Source organism: Mus musculus, chromosome 14 (genome assembly GCF_000001635.26).
Source record: "Mus musculus strain C57BL/6J chromosome 14, GRCm38.p6 C57BL/6J".
Lineage (NCBI taxonomy): Eukaryota > Metazoa > Chordata > Mammalia > Rodentia > Muridae > Mus > Mus musculus.
Window position 1 is genome coordinate 26073528 of NC_000080.6, and position 22902 is coordinate 26096429.

The 22902-nt window shown below is 45.1% G+C and overlaps 1 protein-coding gene and 1 pseudogene across 3 annotated transcripts; one reads left to right on the forward strand and one right to left on the reverse strand.

Annotated features, from left to right (window-relative positions):
- Positions 5505-6771, reverse strand: Gm19014 (predicted gene, 19014; annotated as a pseudogene).
- Cphx2 (cytoplasmic polyadenylated homeobox 2) lies at positions 7785-22604 on the forward strand. Of its 3 annotated transcripts, none has more exons than XM_017315708.1 (6): positions 7785-7951; positions 8052-8215; positions 8791-8826; positions 18142-18344; positions 21110-21226; positions 21320-22604. In XM_017315708.1, the coding sequence occupies exons 3-6, from the start codon at positions 8814-8816 to the stop codon at positions 21533-21535; spliced, it is 549 nt and encodes a 182-aa protein (XP_017171197.1). In that variant the 5' UTR covers positions 7785-7951; positions 8052-8215; positions 8791-8813; the 3' UTR covers positions 21536-22604. The 3 variants fall into 3 exon arrangements, with proteins under 3 accessions (XP_017171197.1, XP_017171198.1, NP_001257435.1); XM_017315709.1 differs by having other exon boundaries at positions 8136-8215; NM_001270506.1 differs by lacking the exons at positions 7785-7951; positions 8052-8215 and having other exon boundaries at positions 8766-8826; positions 21320-22600.
- Positions 22605-22902: the final 298 nt, after the last annotated feature.

Sequence of the window (22902 nt, forward strand, 5' to 3'; positions counted from 1 at the left end):
ATGCCTTGACTGGGATAGAAAAGTGAAAAGAAAGCCAAGGGTAATGACCCTTAATCTATGCAAAAGACGCATAAATAATCTACAGGCAGCTGGGCACAGCAGCACCTGCCTCTAACTCTGGCACTAGATGGGAAGAGGCAAAGACAGGAAGGCAGGGAGTTTTTAGACATCCTGAGCTATGTAGTGGGCTTTACCTCATAAAACAAAAACAAAATAATACCTTTGGTATTTGATCTACAAAAAGATCATCAGAAAATAACTCCAGACATAGACCTGTATGATCCAAGCATTGATTCCCATGATGGAGGTAAGCCTCAGAGAAGACAGGAAATGAAATGGGTGGGCAGGCCATCAGATGATTCTGGGACAATTAGTTACCTATTGGGATGGGACAAGAACAAACCAAGTATCTGGAACTCTATGCCCAAACCCAGATACACAAACAGGTTTGCATCTAACAGGGCAGGGAGCTCCTCTCTCCCACCTGCCCCAGGAGAGTACTGATGCTGGTAGGACAGTGGACTGGGCGTAGTGCAGGGGCAGCGGGAACGGTCAGATATAGCTCTTCCATTCAGCAGACAGAGAAATAGAGGCTTCTCTCCTGCAGAGGCCTGGAAAATTAAGGCATCCCCCATTCCATTCAGTACCTAAGCTCCCCCCCCCCAATAAATTGTTTTTAAAGCTTTAGCACCTTAAAGCTAGTTTTCAGAAATAAAGTTCCTCATGCTACCCTAAGGAGCATGCAACCCATAGCATGACTGAGAGGTGATCTTCCTTATGACACCAAAATTACCCAGGAGAGAGCAGAAGCCTTCTGTAACATGGGAAGTGTGGGAGCCTGTGGTCAGAACTCGGGCACCAGTCACCTGAGGACAGTTTTCCCACCCAGGTAATCTACAGCTCTCGCGCTAAGCTTTTGGGAGTCTCCTTCCTAAATGATTCCCAGGGCTCTTCCAGCTTGTTCCTGCTAGGTGCATGGAGAAGGTTTAAGAGTATGCCAGCAGCAGACTCCTGAAGATCAGCACGATCCCTCAGCTGAACGCCAAAACCATCAAAGACCTGGCCTCCCCTCTGCTGGGCAGCCCCTAGGCAGCCGGGCTTCCATCCTGAGCTTCTCAGATCCTGTATATATTTTATTCTAGTTTACACCACAAACCTCTTCTCAGACTAGTTTTCTAATTGTGTATTGATGAAAAATAAAGCTAGTGATTTTCTTATAGTGTCCTGTGTATATTTGTATATTCTACACTGAAGAAATGTAGAATGGCCTACCATAACTCTGCTCTGTATTGAAGGAAAATAAAGCTATTGATTTACTGAGAGAGAGAGAGAGAGAGAGAGAGAGAGAGAGAGAGAGATTAGCTAGCCAGAAATAGTTTTTTTTTTTTAAAGATTTATTTATTATTATATCTAAGTACACTGTAGCTGTCTTCAGATGCACCAGAAGAGGGTGTCAGATCTCATTATGGGTGGTTGTGAGCCACCATGTGGTTGCTGGGATTTGAACTCAGGACCTTCGGAAGAGCAGTGCTCTTAACCACTGAGCCATCATCTCTCCAGCCCCAGGAACAGCTTTAAGCAGGCTGACCTGCTGAGAGGGATGCCAACATAGAAACAAGGCGCGTTGATTTGGCTAAAGACAGTAGCATTTAAAATTTCTGGCCAGATTAAAGGTGTAAAAAAAAAATCTGAATACAGGGGCAGGGGGGACAGCTCAGCGGGTAAGAGGTTTTCCAGACAACTTGGGTTCAATTCCCAAAACCCACATGATGGCTCATAAGCAATCGGAAGCCCTCTTCTGGCCTAAGCACAAGGGGTGTACTTTGGTGCACAGCCTTTTTGTTTGTTTGTTTTGTTTTGTTTGTTTGTTTGTTTTTTGAGACAGGGTTTCTCTGTGTAGCCCTGGCTGTCCTGGAACTCACTTTGTTGACCAGGCTAGCCTCGAACTCAGAAATCCGCCTGCCTCTGCCTCCCGAGTGCTGGGATTAAAGGCGTGCTCCACCATGCCCGGCTTTTGGTGCACAGTCTTACATGCAGGTAAAAACACCCACATACATTAAACAAAGATTAAAAAGTTCCTGCTTGTGAGAAAATCCTGCCGTCTCTTTCTCATAAGCTGTCACACCGGAGAGGAGACTATCTTCGATTTCGAGCATAGTTCCTGAAGGGTTGTAGACCCATGCCCTGAGGGCACCACTACTTGGGGAGGCCGAACCTGGGAGTTTGACTGTGCTTATCCTACACTGCTTGCTGGGCTGTTGGGAAGCTGTAGGGAGTCACCATTCTGGGGGTGGGAAAGTGTAGACTAAGACTTGGGAAAGCTGGAGCTGGCTCAGGAGTTCCTGGGCCTGCAACAAGGCCGGGCCTGGCCATGGGATTCTCAGGCTCTTGGACATCCAGGAGCAGAGAACAGAGTCGACGGTTGGGGTGTGGGGGCTCTCGGCCCCGGGGCCCAGGCTTGTCCCAGTCCTTGGCTTGGCAGATGCAGGCTTGCTGGTGGTTGTGACTCGGAGCACAGAGAGGCCTTCTATGGGAGATTAGGCAGCGGCTCTGTAGGAGAAGGCCTTCTTCATGGCTCCCCACAGCAGATCTCGATGAAAAGAATGAAAAGAGACAGCCTATGATTCTAAACAGTTCATTGTCATGGTGGAAAGTAGATGCCTAAAACCATATCCCCTTTTCAGGGTGGGCCTGAGATTCCTATCTTTTGCAGGGAGGAATGTCTGGGAAGGGAAGCTTACTGGCTAAGCCCTCAGGGCCTCTAGCTAACTCATTAGCATGTAGAACTCTGTCTTGACCTTACAGGCACGTGTTCCAAGTCTGGAGTCTGGCAGGGAGCTGTGAGCCACCTAAGCCTCAGGTGAGTCTCACCGAGTCTCCGGGTCTCGACCTGCTCTGCCTTACCAAACTTCCTAGCATGGTTTTCCGTCCCACAAGTCCCCTTCCCAAATCCACATCCTATCAATTCAGGGAAGAGGACACCCCACCCCACCCCCCACCTTTTTTTTTTTTTTTGAGACTGGGTTTCTCTACATAGCTCTGGTTGTTCTGGAACTCTCTTTGCAGACCAGGTTGGCTTCAAACTCACAGATTTGACTGCCTCTGCCTCCCAAGTGCTGGGATTTAAATATGTGCACCACTACTGTTCAGCTAAGGACATTGGTTTTTGATAGTGGACAGTTAGCTGAATTCCCTACAACTTTCTAACTTTCAGAATCCTGAGATAATTAAGCCCTGGCTTTCTGCCAGAGGACTGAGGGGGCCTCCTGCCTCTTGCTTATCTGTGACTCTTCTGTGAACTCTCTAAGCACACCTCACACTGAAAACGAACCATAATGACTTATATTTTACAGGAGGGACAAAAGAAACATCCTGTTTCTGAGCCAAATAGGAATGACTACAACCTGGGAACACAGATTCATGTTACCGTGAACGTCAAGTCCCATTATGGGAGAGGTGAAGTTTTATAGTCACAGAAAAAAGAAACTCACAAATCAATATGCTTACCCAATACATTGGTGGGGATATCAGGAAGGAAGGTTGCAGCAGGAGAGTAGGGAATGTTAAATTTTAACCTGGGGCAAGCAACTGAGGTGCCTATTCAACAGATCAGATCAGACCTGGCCTCCAGGTTCTCCCTGTATCCCCCAATCCCTACCTGCTATGGCAGGGCGTGGCTGGCATACCCAGCCCTCTACCCTGAACTCTCTGTCCCAGAGGCTGGGCTGCTCTCCTATATATAATCCAGGCATTTTGGTTACCTGCCCTCTTTTGTACCTTTGGCCTCCTGGCTGCTGCATCTGGTTCTCCTGTCTCTGCTCTGCCTTCTACTCGCCCTCTCCTCACAGGGCCCAGCACAGTCTGGGTCATGGCCACTCTGGACTCTCCCAGATGTGCCTGTCTCTGGCTGTGCCTTTTCATCTACAATAAAGTTTCTTCTCCGCCATACCTAGGAGAAGTCATGTCCTTTCCTTTCTATTTCTTCTTTTCATTCAGGGAAACCTCTCTGTTTGGGTTTCAGCTGTTATGACCTTTAGCTCTAGGGTTGATAGACAGGGTTTTGAGACAGTGTCTTCTTACTACGTAGGCTTGGCTGACGTTGAACTCACAGATATGCACCTGCCACTGCCTCCAGGGTGCCGTGCAACATCACACTCAGTGTAAATGGCTGCTAGTAAAATAACTCAAGATGATTTGAGCTCTCCGTTTGCAGCAGAGCATATCTCCACAACGATGAAGCTCAGATGAAAGTGCAGACCCTTCGATGGATGCGGCCATGGTTTCTTTACGCTGTGAAGAACCTGGGTCCCGTGTGACAGCTCTTCTTTTGGTGTTCTGTTTCTGACTCCCTTTCCACTAAGAGGTGACGTCATTATGTCTGGTGCTGAACCAGCCCAAACTCCAGCCACTTCTTTTCCCAGTTCCAGTATCATAGGATGATGAAATCTAAGCAAACCTTTAAAAGCGGGGCGGGGAGAGAGAGAGGAGTGGGAAGGTTTTATTATTTGTTTTGGCTGGAAGGAAATTACTTGAAGTGGAAGAACAGGACAGAGACAGTAGGAGCCTGTTCAAGAATGGGGTTGGTACTAAACTGGGGGGCTTTTGGATCCTTTAGTTGAGGTGAGTTACAGGTGGTTTGTGTGTTTGTTTTTAAATTTTTCATTAGGGGATTAAAAATGTGTGGTGGAGGCAGGGCTGGAGAGGCAGCTCAGCAGTTAAGAGCACTTGTTGCTTTTGCAGAGGACCCAAGTTCGATTCCCAGAACCCACATTGGGCAGCTCACAACTGCCTGTAACCCCAGCTGCAGGGAGTCTGACACCTCAACCTGCACTCACACACACAGTCCCCCTCCCAACATATGCACACAATTAAAATAAAATAATAGATTTTTTTTAAAACTGGAAAATGATAGATTAACCTGGAGGGAAGGAGGAGAGGCTGGCACGAGGCTGGTGTATCCCTTGTTATTCTGGACTAGAAGGAGCCATTCAATGTAAGGTGTAGTACTGGCATCTGTGAACAGGACAAACGTAGTCAGGTTTAGAGACAGGACTGTGGGATTCTAATACAAGGACCCTTTTTATATTCTTTTATGTTCAAGATAGAGTGCCATGGATTTTACGATAATCCTCCTGCCTCAGGTTCCCAAGTGCTGGGATTACAGGTGTGAGTCACCATGCCTGGGCCTATTTTATGCCTTTTGGGGTGGGGGTGGGGAGCAGGAACTCACATTGCCCAGGCTGGCTTTAAACTCACTACATATAATCTGAGGCTGACCTTGAACTTCTAGTTCTCTTGTCTCTACCTGGGTGCTGGGATTGCAGGCATGAGCCTTCTGTGGAATTAGGGGAACAAGGCTCAAACGGAGGGCTTCATACAAGCCAGGTTAGCACACTTTGAGCTTCACCCCCAGCCTCTATTTTGTATTAACAATGGAAGGCCGTGTTTCAGGAATTGCAAACAGAAGCATCCTGGGGCCACCTTTATTCATTCTTCATTCAAAGTGTTCAGTTTTCTTTAATGACCCCCATCTCCCTTGAAGGGTAGGTGCAGGCAGCTAGGTGACTGAGAAGACGTGTTCACCTGAAGATCTTGCCTTGATTGATGGTTTTACCCATGTATGGGAAGGCCCCCTCCCAGGAAAAGTACTCTCGAACCAGAGTCTGGGTCTCCCTCCCCACCAGGATCCATTTTCCGCCATGGATACAACTCATAGTCCACCAGCCAATCTGGTCTAAGCAGAAAGGCGAGCTCGTGGCCTCTGAAGACCTCAACGCCAGAGATGGAGCTGCTGTCATTGGTTCCAAAGAGAATAACACTAGCAAAGGCATTCTTCCTCAGTTTGTCCAGTTGGTGGAACATTCTAGTGATGAGGTTGCAACTCATGGAGGTCTGGGTGAGCTCTTCGGGGAAGCGATACTCAGCATACCACAGGGACCAGCCACGCTTATCAAAGTGCTCCCAACAATATGGCACTGCCACAGAGAGGGCTCTGAGGCAGACGAGTGAAAGGGTCCTTAGCCCTGGGCTCAGCATCCACTGCCTGCTCACACTCATCCATCTCTTCCTTGGGGGCTGGGCAGCTGCCTCTTTTCCTCTTTCTGCTCAGCCTGGGGCTTCTGTTTCTCTTCTCGTGAACCCTTTTCTTTCCTTGGGGCATCTTTTTTAGGCTGGCTCTCTGCAAACTTCTTAGCATCAAGCTGCACCATCTTCTCACACAGCTTCACCTCTCCCAAGATGGTCCTGAACTGGGGCTGGTTAATGCAGGTAAGGAACCATCAGTTGGTACTGGGGAAGGCCTGGCAAAAAGAAGGCTCTAAGACTTGTATCTAGAGCCACAACTGGGTACAGACAACTGTGCTATCAGCCAGTGTCACTTGCTCACCCACCAGAAAAGTCCGTGTCTTCAAGTGAGTGTCAGCAGCCCCAGGATTCACTTCGCCTCCTCTTTTGCATCTTTGGTGGCCTGTTTGCTGTGGTGCATAATGCCCAGGTGCTAGCTGGAGGAATAGTGTCACTGTCAGCAAAGCTCACTCCCTGTACCTCCTGAGCTGGCATACTTCCCCGAAACTTCTTGTTGCTTACATAGTAGGCGATGACGTTGCTCTCAAACACACAGAATACGTCATCACCCTCAAATGCTGGAACCTTGCCAGCAGGAAATTTTTGAAGAAATTCAGGGGTATGGTTGGTTTGGCCTAAGTGGTGTGGAGAGCACTCATACCTGAACCCCACTGTACTAAGCAGAAATGAGGGCCTTCAAGGCCCTCCCTCCCTTATTCTCCTCTTTAAAGGTCAACTTTCTAGGTAAGTAGCTAATAGTGAAAAATATATTATATTAATATATTTTTTAAAAAGATTGATTTATTTATGTATATGAGTACACTGTAGCTGTACAGATGGTTGTGAATCTTCATGTGGATGTTGGGAATTGAATTTTTAGGACCTCTGCTCACTCCGGCCAACTCCACTTGCTCAGACCCTGCTTGCTCTGGCCCAAAGATTTATTTATTATTATACATAAGTACACTGTAGTTGACTTCAGACTCACCAGAAGAGGGTGTCAGATCTCATTAAGGGTGGTTGTGAGACACCATGTGGTTGCTGGGATTTGAACTCAGGACCTGCAGAAGAGCAGCCAGTGCTCTTACCTGCTGAGCCATCTCATCAGTCCTATTATATTAATAATTAGTAACTAATCTCTTTGAGTTTCTAAGCAGCCAAGGCTTGAAACTTTTATGTCACCAAGATTGGCCTTGAACACCTGATTTCTGAAATCCTTACCTTGACTTCTAGAGCACTGAAATTACAGGTTTGAGTCAACCCAGCTAAGACATACATACCTGCAGATTCAAACCAGGTTGCTGGGAGATAATGAAGGAAGACCAGCCCTTCTACCTGCAACGGGGAGGCAAACTGCTTATACACCTGCAGAAAATTATTTGAGAACAAAGAGGAATTCAACACCTTTTCTTCCAGATGAATTAATATGATGCAGCTGTGAGGTGTGTGTATTTTCTGTACCCTGATTATAGAAAACGACTAACATTGTAGGTTTTCTAGCCTCCTACACATTGAGCAAATACAAAGGTGCTAGATAGAACTATGAGAAAAACGCAAAGGCATCCAGTTTCTCCAACGTGAAACCCAGGTTTGGGCTATCCCCCGTTCTCCCTTCCTCCCTCCCTCCCTCCCTCCCTCCCTCCCTCCCTCCCTCTCTTTCTCTCTTTCTTTCCTTCTTTCTTTCTTTCTTTCTTTCTTTCCTTCCTTCCTTTTATCTCTGTTTTTTTCAAGACAGAGTTTCTCCGTGTGGCCTTGGCTGTCCTAGAATACACGCAGTAGACCAGGCTGCAGTCAAATGTCCAGACACCCACCTACCTCTGCCTCCCAAGTGCTGGGATTAAAGGTGTGCACCATCACCACCACCTGGCATCTTTCTCCGTTTTAAAAGGTGAGGTCTTGCTAAATTTGATAGGCTCATTTTGAACTGTAGACTCTCCGGACCCTCGTGCTTCATTTTCTTCATTTATAATTTTTTCCCCCTGAGACAGGGTTTCCCCACGTAACCCTGGAACTTGTTCTGCAGACCAGGCTGGCTTCAAACTCACAGAGCTCACCTGCTTCTGCCTCCACAGGGCTGGCATTAAGGGCAGGTGACACAATCTTCTCCACCACCCGGCTCTCTCTCAGCCTCTTGAGTAGCTTGGAATTACAGGTGGGAGCATCGGGAATTTCATCTTCTGCTCCTTTAGAGAACTGAGGCTGACTGGGGGTACATGACTCTCAAAAAAAAAAAAAAAATTGCCGATAGAATACATGAGTCTTATAACGGCGAGCACTCTATTGCCTATATTCTCAGTGTTCCTTTATTGAATGTTGTGGGCCCTCTGTGACTTCGATAGACTTCCTTCCTTGCATAGCTGTCACCTGTACCAGGTCAGCAGGATATGGCAAGCTTATGGTCTTGGCACCCTGTCTCCACTGCCCTCTGGTCTAGGTGGGGGTAAAACAATGCCATACTATAAAGATAGCACAGAAACTCAATAGGAAGACTCCTTTGGTGTGTGTTTAATGAATGAAGGGGCTTTGTTTGGAAGACTGATTTGGTTTTTGCCAGTAGGTGTGCCTAAGGTGATCCTGGTGGAGGGTTTGGCTGGGTCAAGGGTGGAGCCTTTTTTTTGTGTGTGAAGATTGGGTGGGGTGCTTAGGGTGTGGCTGGGGAGGGGAGCAGCATCTGCTTATATTATCAGTAACCAGAAAAAGTTATTTCTCTCTTCTGCACCGAGCAAGGTCTGAGATTGGAGGTTTCCAGCATGCTTTCAAAAAGTAAGTTGCTTGGTAAGGGACCAAACTATGGCTTCTGTAGCTATCTATCTGATGCTCTACCCAGGGATGTCTAGCCTCTATGGTATTTCAATGTATTTATCTACATATGTGTTGGGCTGCATTCAGAGCTATCCCAGGACACATTCTCCCTACAGCTTGGACGCGCACTGCATCTGGGTTTTTGTTTGTTTGTTGCTTGTAGGGATGTGAGTTCTCATCTCTGGGTTTTGTTTGTTTGTTTGTTTTGTTTGTTTTTCGGGACAGGGTTTCTCTGTACAGTCCTGGCTGTCCTGGAACTCACTCTGTAGACCAGGCTGGCCTCCAACTCAGAAATCTGCCTCTGCCTACCAAGTGCTGGGATTAAAGGCGTGTGCCACCACTGCCCGGCCTCATCTCTGTTTTTCTTTTTCTTTCTTTCTTTTTTTTTTTTTTTGGTTTTTCGAGACAGGGTTTTTCTGTGTAGCCCTGGCTCATCTCTGTTTTTTAGCTCTTTTTTTAAAAAAATTATTTTATGAATATGAGTACCCTGTCACTGTCTTCAGACACACCAGAGGAGGGCATTGGATCCCATTACAGATGGTTGTGAGCCATCATGTGGTTGCTGGGAATTGAGCTCATGACCTCAGGAAGAGCATTGAGTGCTCTTAAGTGCTGAGCCATCTCTCCAGCCTTTTTTTGTTTGTTTGTTTGTTTGTTTGTTTGTTTTTTGAGACAGGGTTTCTCTGTATAGCTGTGTCTGTCCTGGAACTCACTTTGTAGACCAGGCTGGCCTCGAACTCAGAAATCCGCTTGCCTCTGCCTCCCGAGTGCTGGAATTAAAGGCGTGGGCCACCATACCCGGCCTTATTCTTTTTCTTGTTTCAGGGATTGTGGTAGTCCTGGCTCTCTTGGAACTCCCTATATAGGCCTTAGAGAGAACTGCCTGCTGAGATTTTAGGCCAGTGAAAGTTAATGAGATGGGGCAGGAAATGGAACTTGGTAGCACAGCACTTGACTTGATCCTTAGTCTTGTAAAACCACGTGTAAAAATAAAGCTGGGTGTGGCAGGTGTGGTGTGTCTCCACTACTGAGAGGCAGAGGTAGGCAGATCTCTGACTTGGAGAGCAGCCTAACCTGGTCTACACAGTGCGTTCCTGGTTATCCTTGGCTGAAGGAAAATAAAATTAGTGAAAATAAAATAAATGAAAGGGAAAGAGGTAATAGAGAGAAATAAGAGGCAAAAATCTTATAAATGTTAAGCTAGGGCTATATGGTGCTTGAAATTGCAGCCTTTTAATAACTTTTAACATTAGTAACATTTTTTGCTAAAGGATTAACAAAAGTAGCTGTCTTAACGTCTTGTGTCAAAGCAATTGCAGAAGCAGTGTTGCTAGCTATTAATGTAATTAAAGCTGCTATACCAGCAATAATCAAGCCCACACTACCCTCTCGCTTCTGTTTAGAGCCTGACTCACTTCTCCCAGTACTTGTAAGCTTTTTTTCAGAATACGAAGGTCCTGTAATACTCACAGGTAATAAAACAAAAGCTGGCTGATAGACACCATAGCTGACATGCCAGGTTTCAACACACTAACACAATTAGAAAGTGTACAACTTACGTTGAGTACTATAGAATAAATAAAAGTAATTTTAACATGACCAATTAATAAAAGATTAGGAGTCTTAACACATGCACCAACTCCCAGTCCAGATCCTACCCCAACTTTATCCACTGTAAACGTAACTTTATACCAGGCAGCTGTCAATGTCCAAATGTCTCTGAAAATGTCCAGAACCAGCCTTTCAAATGAAGACTATTATTTCCAATATTGGATTGACTTCTAGGTCAGTCTATGTTTGAGTCAGAATAACTGGTCACATTAAAGGAAAGAGAAGTGTCATTATAATAACTTCTGTTTGGTTAAGTTTTTGAAGGCAAGTTTCCACAGTCCACATGTTCTCTGTCCCACAAAGTCTAAAAGCTTGAAGCAAGGCAGCTTGTCCAATCTGGGATATAGGCAAGCAAAGGTGGGCCAAGAACAGGTGTCCTATACAGCTTTCCTGTCACCATTGTCAGGGCACTCAGCAAGCTCACAGTCAGCATCATTCTTTGTCCCAGCATCAGCATGTCTCACAAATCACTCTGGCAGCTAGCATGCTCCTTACGCTCCTTCAGCATCCTGGGGGGAAAAAACACAAACATGCTCTCTTCCCCATATTAAATATCTGATTGGGACCATGCCATGTGCCAGTATGTGGATCCTTCCATTTCACCTAGGCATAAGTATGCCGAGTTGTAGGGTGCCATGGACACTCAGCAGAGAGAGTTCCTTGGCATCCAAATATAAAATTTTAAAATGAGAAGAACATGGTTTAAATAATTGTGTGGTGTATGGGGGATATAACTCCCCCTTTTTATTTTATGAAGGTATTGTTTTAAAGTTCCACAATACCTTGTCCTTGAGGATTATAAGGAATCCCAGTAATGTGGGTAACATTAAATTGTCAATAGAAAGTCTCAAATGCTTGACTGCAATAGCCAGTTCTATTATCTGTTTACTCTGATCTGAACACCCAGTATAGAAAAACAATGTAGGCAATGACTAATTAAATTAAACTTTTAGCTGCTTCTCTTGTTAAAGCAGTTACAACTAGAAAGTCTTAGAAGGTGTCAATAGTCACATGTACATATTTTACTTTTCCAAAGTCAGAAATATGAGTAACATCCATTTGCCATTATTGATTAGGTATGAGTCCTCAAGAATTAACACTATTATATAGTACAGGAAGAAATTGAGAACAAGTCTTTACAATTTGACTTTCACATTCTTTAGAAATACCAAATTATTGTCTCAAGCCTACTGTCTCAAGTTCTATCTCCAAATCAGGTTCCTGCCAAGTGGCCCCAAGATCTCTTGTGCTCTGAGCAGAGGTTCTCATGAACCCTGTGGGAAATTGGTTGCTAGGATTTTAGGTATGAACCCTACACCTGATGACGTTGCTATTCTAGGACAGTAGGGAAAGCTGGGTTGTGCAATGAAACCTGGGGGAATGTGTTCTTCTAGAGTCACTAAACCTTGCTTCCTTTTCACCAGCCCCTCAATTTAGTTGCAGATAAGATTAAATATACCCCCAAACTCAACAGTCAAGAATTAATTTCATTTAGGTTGTTTAATGGCCTTGGCATGGAACATTTTTTCTGACCTGTATTTTAAGGTGAATTGATGTAACTGAGAATCTGTTTGGAAACAAGGTCTTACTGTGTATGTAGACTGGTTTGGTCTTGGCTCACTGAGATCTGCCTGCCTTCTGTTTCTTGTGTGGGGGTTAAAGGTATATGCCACAACACCCAGTCATCTGAAAAATGAATGCCTTAGAACCAATGAACTGTCCAGTTCTTTTACAGTCTGTTACGGTGTTTGAGACTCTGGAAGCAAAGGGTGAGAACCGCCAGCTTATCTGCTCTCAGAATGAATTTGGCTTTATTCCAAATGGTCCTGGGTTTAATACCAGCCCCACAGAAAACGGGCCTGGTGGCACAAGCCTGTGATCCCAGCACAGGGAGGTTGAAGCAGAGGGATCATACATTCAAGGTCATGTGTTACTTGTCAGTTGGAGGCTAACCGGGGATCTGTGAGTTATGATGGACATGTAACATACACATTGCATGACTTATTTAAGGAATTATGCTTGTGGCTTTCTTCCTGAGAAATCTCGCTAAGGTGAATGCTGTGTCTCCTTCAGGAGAGAGAACAGTGGAGCCAACATTGAAGGAGGGCTGGGGACTTAGAAAAGTGGTAGAGTATTTTCTAGGCCAGTGCAAGGCCCTGGGTTCAGTCCCTACTACCAGAGAAACAACTAAACACTAGTACTGGCTGGTGCAGGAATGTATATCATAAGAACCAAGGACCAATTGGGCCGGTATAAAAATTTTCAGAGCAATGTCAAGGGGTCACCTTTGGGCTTTCTAGTGTAAAGACTGATTTTTTTTCCGTCTATATGAGAAATAGTTTTCAAGGCCCAAGAAACCAATGGGGGTACACTGCCTAAGGCAAGCAATGTAAATGCTAGACCTAGAGGACATCTGGGAATGTTGGGACTGGCCAAGAACTCTGATTCTCTGGGTTCAAAATGGTTCTGTGGCTTTAGCTGACCTCAGATAAAGGTTCTTATCTTATCCTTGTCCGAGGACAACCGAACATTCAGTCTGCTGTTGGGTTTAAGGACCAGCGATGCTACCTGTCAGCCTTGTAGGTATTTGACACACGCTCACCTCTTTTCTTCCCTCGGCTGCTGGAATTTGACACTCACCTTGCTTTCCTTATGTCTTCCTCTGATCTTTGCTACTATGACAATCGCAGAATCTGGGTTGTTGTTTCTCTTTTTTTTTTTTTTTTTTTTTTTTTTATAGTTCTGATAGTCGGAAAGCCCAAGAATGAGGGCTGGTGTTTGGTGCGGGACTTTAGGCCTTGTGGCCCTGTGACAGGAAGGCGGGATTGTGAGAGTGCCAGAGCTCACTCTCACCATGCCTGGATCTCTTTATCTTTAGGTTTTCTAAAATTTATTTCAAACTGTGGTGAAAAATAAAACTTACTGACTAAACCTACAGAGTTTATGTTGCAGATAGCCCTGGGGCTAATTATATTTGATGTTAATTCCGTTCTCCTGTGAGGGGTTGTGAACAAGGAATGAGTCTGCACTCAGGTGATTTCCTGTAAACCTGCTTCCCACCTTAATTTCTAAAATAATGGCTAGAGGGGCTGATTGGGCAGAGAAAGAGGGGAAGGTGGAGCTGAAAGTCTTGGGAGAAAAGGGGAGAGAGAGAGAGAGGATGGGGGAGGAGAAGGAGGGGGAGGAAGAGGAGGAGGAGGAGGAGCAGGAGGAGCAGGAGGAGCAGGAGCAGGAGGAGGAGGGAAAGTGGAGCACCTGGCCTGGAGAAACCACAGGTTCTAAGGGGTCTCTTATATGGGGAAGATGGTAGTGTAGTGGTAGATCTGCTCAATCTAGGTGCAGAGCATGTATTCATATTGAGTTGTGTTTTCATTGCCTCGGCTTATCTGGGTTGGAGATTTACTGCAGCAAGTTTAGTAGTGTTTCATTCACTTTGTTTTATCATCAAGCACTTTGTTCAGCAAACCAGGACTATGATTTGTTTATACGGCACTTAAGTAGATGGCACTCAGAAGTTAGAGGACAACAGCCAGGGAGTCAGTTCTGTTCCCATGTGGGTCCCACGGTCAAACTAAGATTCCCTCAAGCTTGGTGGCAAGAACTTACTTGCAAAGCCATCTTGCTGGCCCTATTTTATTTACTTTTAGATGCATGACAAACCCATTCATTTCTTTTTTATTTTAAGGTTTATTTATTTTAATGTATATGTGTACACTGTAGCTGTCTTCAAACACACCAGAAGAGGGCACCAGATCTCATTACAGATGGTTGTGAGCCACCATGTGGTTGCTGGGAATTAAACTCAGGACCTCTGGAAGATCAGTCAGTGCTCTTAACAACTGAGCCATCTCTCCAGCCCCCGTTAATTTCTTATACAAATTCAATGTCTGAGATACCTTGTTTTTTTGTAGTTTGTTGTTGTGTATTGAGTGAAGCTGACTACTATGGTCAGCGCCCCCAAAAGTTGTATGCTAAAAAAAAACCCTTAATGTATCAAACCAAGGGACCAATTCAAGACTAGAAGATTTGACTCTAAATACTCAAGTTCCCTCTTGTATTGAAATCACCTTTAAGCTACTAAGCCATATCACATAAGGCATTAGCCTACACTTTGAGGCTGCTCACTTCTCGCAGACCCCACCCCTTAGTACTGATACATCAAGTGCTCTTAACCACGGAGACTTCTTCCAATTCCCTTAACATTTTGCTTTTTAAACTTTTGTTTTGAGACATGAGATTCCTAAATTGCTTGAATTCTCTGTAGCCAAGCAAGCCTTGCTTCTCCTCTTGCTTCTTCTGGAACAGCTGGGACTGTAGGGCAGCACCCCCAGCCCTGGCTGTCTCTGTTCTTTGTTATTCAGTTAATGTGCAGTTGTTCTTGAATGCCTTGAACAGTCTCAGTCTTGGCTAATTGATTATTCTGTTCCTGGGCTCCTCCAGATTTTATACAGATTTGTATTGCCAGAGATTGACCTGGTCAGCTTTGGGCTTGTACATGTTTTTTTTTTTTTTTTTTTTTTGGATGTACTTAAAGATTTATAGGGGGTGATGGTGGCCTGTGCCTTTAATCCCAGCTTTGGTAGCAGAGGCAGGTGGATCTCTTGAGTTCAAGCCTAGCCTAGTCCAGGACAGCCAAGACTACACAGAGAAACCCTGTCAACAAAGAAAGACATATTTATTGACTATGTATGAATGCTTTGACTGCATGTGTGCTTGTGCACCACATGCATGCCTATGGATGGTTGTGAGCTACCACTTGAGCACTGGGAACTTGTTAGACCTGACGAAAACATCTCCACAACTGTCTGATTAAGCAAACTTTATTTAGACTGGCCAGTTGGCTGCCTCTCCCAAAGTTTCAGAGAGCAGCCCCTCACTGACTTGGGGTCCCTTTTATGGGGAAGAGTTAGGGTTGAATGAAAACAGCTTTCAGATTAATTGGCTGTTAGTACCCAGACAGAAGAATGGGGGACTCTGGGCTCAAGACTGTCTGTGGGGTAGATTAGTGCAAGACTCATTATGTGAAAGGTATCTGGTAAGACACATTTCATAAGGCAAAAGGGCTATCATCATATCACAGGTTCAGGAGTTTAACAAGACAAAGGGCTGAGTATACGTCATGGGGTCACAAGTTCAGCATAGGTTGAAAAACATGGTTTGCCCTACAGACAACTAACCTGGGCTCAGGGGTTCACAGAGACTGAACGGACAATCAGGGAGCCTGGGTCTAACTGAGGCCCTCTGCATATGTTATGGTTGTGTACCTTGGTTTTCTGTGTAACTCCTAACAGTGGGGGCAGGGGTGGTCTTCCACTCTTTTGCCCACTTTTGGGACCCTTTTCCTCCCACCAGGTTGCCTTGTCCAGTCTTAACATGAGGGGAGGCACCTAGTCTTACTGCAACTTGTTATGCTGTGTTTGGTTGAGGATTGGGGCTTTGGGGAAACAGAGGACTGCAGTCTGGAGGTAATATGAGAGAATAGTAAGTAAATTAGAGGGGCTGGGGAGATGGCTCAGCGGTTAAGAGCACTGACTGCTATACCAGAGGTCCTGAGTTCAGTTTCCAACAACCATATGATGGCTCACAACCATCTGTAATGGGATCGGATGCCTTCTTCTGGTGTGTCTGAAGACAGCGAAATTGTACTCATATACATAAAATAAGTAAATAAAGCTTTAAAAAATAAGTAAATTAGAAGAAAAGAAAAACATGGTTTGCAGGCTTAGGAAACAAACTTATTCTTCTAAGGCATGGAAATTTAATAACAATGTATTATAGTGTGGCTCCTTAACAACAAAGAGTCTTGTTTTTCCACAAGCTGAATCCCGGTCTTCAACAAGTACTCTTTTGTTTGTTTGTTTTTCAAGTCAGGGTTTCTCTGTGTAGCCCTGGCTGTCCTGGAACTCACTCTGTAGACCAGGCTGGCCTCGAACTCAGAAATCTGCCTGCCTCTGCCTCCCAAGTGCTGGGATTAAAGGCGTGCACCACCACTGCCTGGTCAGCAAGTACTCTTAACTGCTGAGATATCTCTCTAGCCACTTATACTGAATGTTTTGAATGTCTCCAGTTTGTAAGTCTTCCAGTGTAGGCTTCTATTGTAGCTCTTATTGTCCTAGCTCTTATTGTCCTAGGCACCTGACTCTTGTATTTGATTTGTAATGTTCTCAAGTCTAGGGTGCTGTGCCCCCTTCCCCTTAATTAGGAAAAGAACCTGAGAAAGTTCCACACTGTGAGGATAGGCTGTTGAACTTTAACCTGGCTTTAGTTAATTTTTGTTTATTTAATTTTTGTTTGTGTGAGTGTGAGAGAGAGAGAGAGAGAGAGTCAGAGACAGAGACAGAGACAGCACAGAGTGTGTAGATCAGAGGATAACTAAGGAACTGTTTCTCCCTTCCCATTATGGGTTCGAGAGACTGGATTCAGGCTGTCAAGCTCTTGTGGCAAGTGTTTTTGCCTACTGAGTCTTCTTGCTAGCCTAAGAACAGTGCTTTCTGACAACCACCACACTGGACAGTCGGGAAAAGACCCCATTTCAATGGCTAGCAAGAAACAAACCAAAATGGTTCTAAAACAATAAACATAGCCTTAATGCTATTATTCTGTTTTTTTTTTTTTCAGAAAAAGATGTTTTAGTTGTGTGTGTATTTCTGTGCCTCTCTCTCTCTCTCTCTCTCTCTCTCTCTCTCTCTGTGTGTGTGTGTGTGTGTGTGTGTGTGTGTGTGTATGAATTCAGGCAGCTGCAGTTGTGAGCCACCTGACCTGGGTGCTGGGAATTGAACTCTGTCTGGTCTTCTTTAACAGCTGAGCCATCTCTCCAGCCCCACCTACACCCATAACACTTAAATTGTTATCAGGTTAATGTGAGTTGGTATATCCTTAATTACTAACATAAATGGGTGTCATTAGGATCTTTCTGCATAGTGTATACAATTTTGTTAGGCAGAAGAAATTCTTTCCTATGTTAGTGACTATAAATAAACTCTGACCCATCCAGCAGGTCAAGTTATTCGAGGGTCTCAAGGGGACCTTCTTCTGCGAACCAAATGGGGGGGGGGGGGGTAGAGAGAGACAACGAGGGCCTTATGCGAATAACGACATGGAACCGTTCTGAATTGCATCAAAGCCCCAATGTATTAGCCAGGCCCTAGGTTTAAATGCACAAGCAAAAGGGGAAGTGCCTTTCAGCAGGAGGAATGGGGCAGAGGAAATGGCACCTCAGCAGGAGGGATGGGGCAGCAGAAAAAGAGGAAGTACTTCTCAGCAGGAGGGATGGGGCAGCGGGGAAATTTTTCTTTTGGCGACTACACGGGGGAAGCAGGAACTTGGCGGTATCAGGGTACATCTTAAGGTCAGGACATCCGGCGCTGACTTAGGGCTGGAACAATCTGTGGTTGTTCTCCGAGCTGTGCGTCCAGTGGCCCGCTTTTGACCTCCTTTTCTTCTGGGGGGGCGGGGAGGCCCAATTCAGAGATCAGGACAATAGCATTGCCTTAATAGCTCCCAACAAAACTCAATTATCCTCATCAATTTAAAGTTGAGTCTGTAACCTTTTGTGGGTAGAAATGAGGTAGAGCACCACTTTAAGAAAACAAACTTTACAAATCAGTCAACAAACAAGCCTTTCTCTGGATGCCACTTACGTTCGATGCATTTCTGTTTCCATAGATTTTCCTGGCGCTCCAGAAACAAAAGACAATCGCAGCAAAGCAAGAAAGCGATATGGAAGCAGAAACTCAAAACCGAGACATAAATTTTCCAGAGATGAGCTGAAGAGACTTAAACAAGAATTTGCATACGCTCCTTACCCGGACTTCACCACCAAGGATGAGCTGGCCCGGCAGTTCCAGTGTGAAGTGAGCGTGATTGACGTAAGTCAGAGAGCTGAAGCTTCCCTTTGGTGAAGCCATTTCATGAGAAAGCTGACTGTCAGGGGCAGTGTTAACATGTCTGTTTTCATCTTTTAATGTGACTGAACATAGTATACACAGCTTAGGGAAAATAACCTATTATGAGGAAAAATTGGAAGCAGAGACACCTTAAGGAGCTATGGTCATGGGACTGGAGAGAACCTTAAGAGCTCTGGCTGCTCTTCCAGGGGAGCTGCGTTTGAGTCCTAGCGCCTACTTGTCAGCTCATATTTCTGTAACCCCAGTCCCAGGGCTTCTGACATCCTTTTCTGACCTTCACACACACATAGACATACCCGCAGGCAAAATACCATACACAAACAATAAAATTAAAAAAAAGAAAATTAGGCCACACCGACTTGGGTCCTGTGAGAATCAGGCAGATCGGGTCTGAGTTTGAGGCCTGTCTGATGTACAGAGCAAGTTTCAGTACAGCCAGGGCTATAAGAAGGCACCCTGTCTCCAAAATAACTACAACAACAACAAAAAATTAAAAGTTATTGTTATTACCTAGGGTGGCAACTGTGGGGGTTTCATACTGTATTTGCTGTGGGAAGAACATTTTACTTTTGGTTGTGAGCCTAGCCTTTAATGGCTGAGCCATCTCTTTAGCCCGGGAAGAACATTTTGGAACATGTTGAACATGTTTGCATGCATGAACAGGTTTGCTGAGGTGTTAGGTATAAAGCGAGGAGAGGGTAGACAAAGTTTGCTCCCCCAAAAAGAAATAAATGGAAGACTGCAGTTGTCTCTGTACTACAGAGGCCCAATAGGGGGCTGTTGACTAACTACTAGCTTGGTCATATGAGGGTCTCCTGTAGGTATTCACAGCTGCTCTGTGGCTATAATTGTTGTTAACCAAAGCTATTTGCTTGAAGTGAGTTTATGGAGGACAAAGCTGTGTCTTGCCTGGAAGACTGCACTTTGCAAGCACCCTTCCCTTCCTCAGTGATGTCCCTGAGCCTTGAAGGGGTTTGTTGATGTAGATCTCCCTGTAGTGGGGGTCGAACACGCACAAGCACTCAATGCCTTGACAGATACGTAGTAATCTGCATTAACTCTACTGTTTTCTTTGACCAAGGTTGAAAGTAGCACAAATCTATGATTTTAAAAGGGAAGTATTTTTAGCCTCCCTACTAGAGGCCCTGAACTCGGAATCCTCTTGCCTCAGCTTTCCAAGTGCTAGGATTACAGGTGTTTACCATCAAGCCTAGTTATTTAGTTAGAGTCAGAATCTTACTTTGTAGCCCTGACCATCCTGGAACTCACTCTGTAGACCTTGAACTCACAGAGAGATTCTCTTGTCTCTGCTTCTTGAGTACTGGGATTAAAAGTGTGTGCCCCCATGCCTGGCCCCCCATCTTAAATAATATTTAATCACTTCTACAACTCATCCCCCTTCAAAAAAATTGGACAATAATTTTCATGTATAATTGTTTTAAGGAGGCTATAAGTAAAGCCTAAATGTGCTTAGGACCAAATACCAAGGCATGACAAACATTTGCCAAGTTTTCCATCTCTCTCTCTCTCTCTCTCTCTCTCTCTCTCTCTCTCTCTCTCTCTCTCTCTTTTGAGAAAGGGTTTCTCTGTGTAACCCTGGCAGTCCTGGAACTCACTCTGTAGGACCAGGCTGGCCTCGAACTCAGAAATCTGCCTGCCTCTGCCTCTCAAGTGCTGGGATTAAAGGCATGAGCCACCACTGCCCTGACAAGTTTTTCATTTTTTTTTTTAAGATTTATTTATTTATTATATGTAAGTACACTGTAGCTGTCTTCAGATACCTCAGAAGAGGACATCAGATCTCATTACAGATGGTTGTGAGCCACCATGTGGTTGCTGGGATTTGAACTCACGACCTTCAGAAGAGCAGTCTGCGCTCTTAACTGCTGAGCCATCTCTCCAGCCCAAGTTTTTCATTTTTAAATGTAACACACAATACAATTTGTAATACATTGTATCTTGGTTGGGGGCAGCCTGGTGGAGTATCTGGGATGTCATCTTAAGGGACAGTTCCCATCTGCTGTCTGGATACAGAGGTTAGAGTAGGGTTAGCTGGAGCTGACTTCCATGCTTGAACATGGAAGCAGGGCTGGGGGCTGATTGGAAGGGTGCACAGCTCACAATCTCCATGGAAATGTGAAGGCATAGAAAAGGCCACCTTCATTTCTTCCCCCCTGTCTTTTCAAGGTCAGGAAGGCTGAGTCTACATGACTGTGACACTGACTATGGGGCATGGCAGAGTGGCAAACACCTTTACTCCTAGTACTCTTTGGGGGTCACTGAGTTTGAGGCCCACCTGATCTGCATAGTGAGTTCCAGGACAGCCAGAGCTATAGAGTAGAGAGAACCTGTCTCAATCAAACAAATAACACAAGTGAGAAAGAAAAGAAGCACTGTGGGGATAATGTGTTAGAATAGGGGCTTGAGTCTGGTCATACCACACCAGGCCAAAGCAGTTCCACGTGGAAGAGGTACTGGAGACAAAGAGGGAAAAGAGAGAAAGACAAAGGGAAAAAGGGTGTAAGTTACATCTTTTATTTAGGCTGTGACATAAGGGAAGTGTGGGAAGTGGACTCAGGGAAGGTATGTGGTTGTCATGGCAACAGGGGTCACCTATGTGTGACATTCCTGAGTTTGGAGCCCATCTACAGAACTGGTTCTTTAGTACCAACAGGGGGCACTGCTAGAAAGCAGCTTTGATGAACAATTTTCTTTTTTTGTTTTAGAACTGGTTTCAGAATAAAAGAGCCAGATTGGCACCAGAATTGAAAAGCAAAATTTCTGCCATGAGAAGAATGCGCAGGTGCCAAGACTACATGCGTACAGGTCACCAGGATACCCAGGTACAAGCTTCAGATTGCAGCCCTGGGCAAATCTCTTACACCCAAGTGTCACCAAATCTCTCACACCCAGGTCCCTTGCTCTCTTTTGTGCAGCCCCCAAAAGCTTCTGGTGAACAGTACAGCTCATGTGACTCTGTGGTCCGAAGCATCGGAAGGCAATCAATTGGCACTGTGGAGCATCAAGGGGCCGCTGGAAGGGAATCTTCTTTCAGACCAACAAACTTTACTTTTCCCCCTGTGTATGAGCAGTATTATATGGGTGACCAGCTTGAGACACAGGAAACCCAATATTTCACATTCTCTTACTGACAATGTTCCTTGTAGGCAGGGGCAAAGGTGGGTGGATTGTAACTGTTCCCCAATGCTCCCAGGACAGCAGCAGAATAACTGGGAATATCAGCAACCACTGCAGCATCCTCAGAGCTACCAAGAGAGGGTCCCGATGGCAGACTGGCTCGTTGTACACCAGAGTCAGAGAGATGGAGACACAGCAGGCACTCAGATGCTCCTTGGCCAGCTGCAGTCAGTGTTCCACCAAATGCTGCTTTGGCTACATGGGCAGCAAGGGACTGCTGACAGTGTTACTCCTCAGGAGAGCAGTCCTGTCAAAACACACAAGCTTCAGGAATTTAGAAAGCAGCATGAGGGGCTAAAGTGGAGTCCAGGAGTCTCAACAAAGATCCAGGGTTCCCATGAGTGATTCTAGAAGAGGAAGGTTGTGACCTTGTCCTAGCTATAAGCCTTTTTTTTTTTTTCCTTCCCCTCACTGTCAGGCATATCAATGCTTTTAACTTCTATGGACCAGATTGGCCAATCTTCTAGGACTCCTGGCAGGTGCTGTTAGAAAAAAGGAAAGCGCAGGGCCAGCTTGTCCAATCCAGCCTCCAGGGCCTCAGTAGCCAGTGGCAGCCTAAGGGGCTTTGACCTTCTCAGTGGCTCCAAGTCTGAGGGAGGTCTGACATCATGTTCCCCAGAGTATTGAGCTCCTGGGTCAGCTGTCAGAGCCTAGCTACAAGTTTAGATGGTCACTATTGGACTGTTCCAATTTTAGATGTAGTGGAGAGAGTTATCCAGAGAGCCAGTGCTCATTTGGCCAAATAGGCAAATAAGAAGTTTACCCTTGTTAACCTGGAGGTTATTATTGTTAATGTCTTCCCCTCCTAACTCCCTTGAGGGTTTTTTGTTTTATTTTATCTTAGGATGCTGCTTAGATTATTAGAGGTTTTATTTCTAGAGGAGACAATCAACTGTTGTAACACTTTATAAGACGTGAAAAGGTGGAGGGAGTGTATTCAGAGTATGAGACTGTGAATACACATTGTATACAAGTGTTACGTTGTCCAAGAATGAATAAAAGATATTAACTTCCAAACCAAAATACCTGTATGTAGACTTTTTTCTTTAGCCAAATAAAGATTCAATCTCTTAGAGAGTGGGTGTGTCACCAGGTAGGTGGCACACACCTTTAGTCCCAGCACTCGGCAGCCAGAGTTCAAGGCCAGTCTGGTCTACAGAGTTCCAGCCCCTGGCTAAATCATAAGTTATTTCCCAAGGATTTCTGTCAACTTACATGTGATCCATCTGGATTCCAGGTTTCTTTCATTCAACTGGTGAGACAGGAGTTTTTGATGTCCTCTGCAGTGGAAGCTAACCAAATTTCTGAAGCTCATTTACAT

Coding starts and splice junctions, on each gene's coding strand:
- Cphx2 (XM_017315708.1), top strand. Junction 18,345..21,109: donor GTGAAGTGAGCGTGATTGAC/GTAAGTCAGAGA, acceptor TTTTTGTTTTAG/AACTGGTTTCAGAATAAAAG. Junction 21,227..21,319: donor CAGGTCACCAGGATACCCAG/GTACAAGCTTCA, acceptor TCTTTTGTGCAG/CCCCCAAAAGCTTCTGGTGA.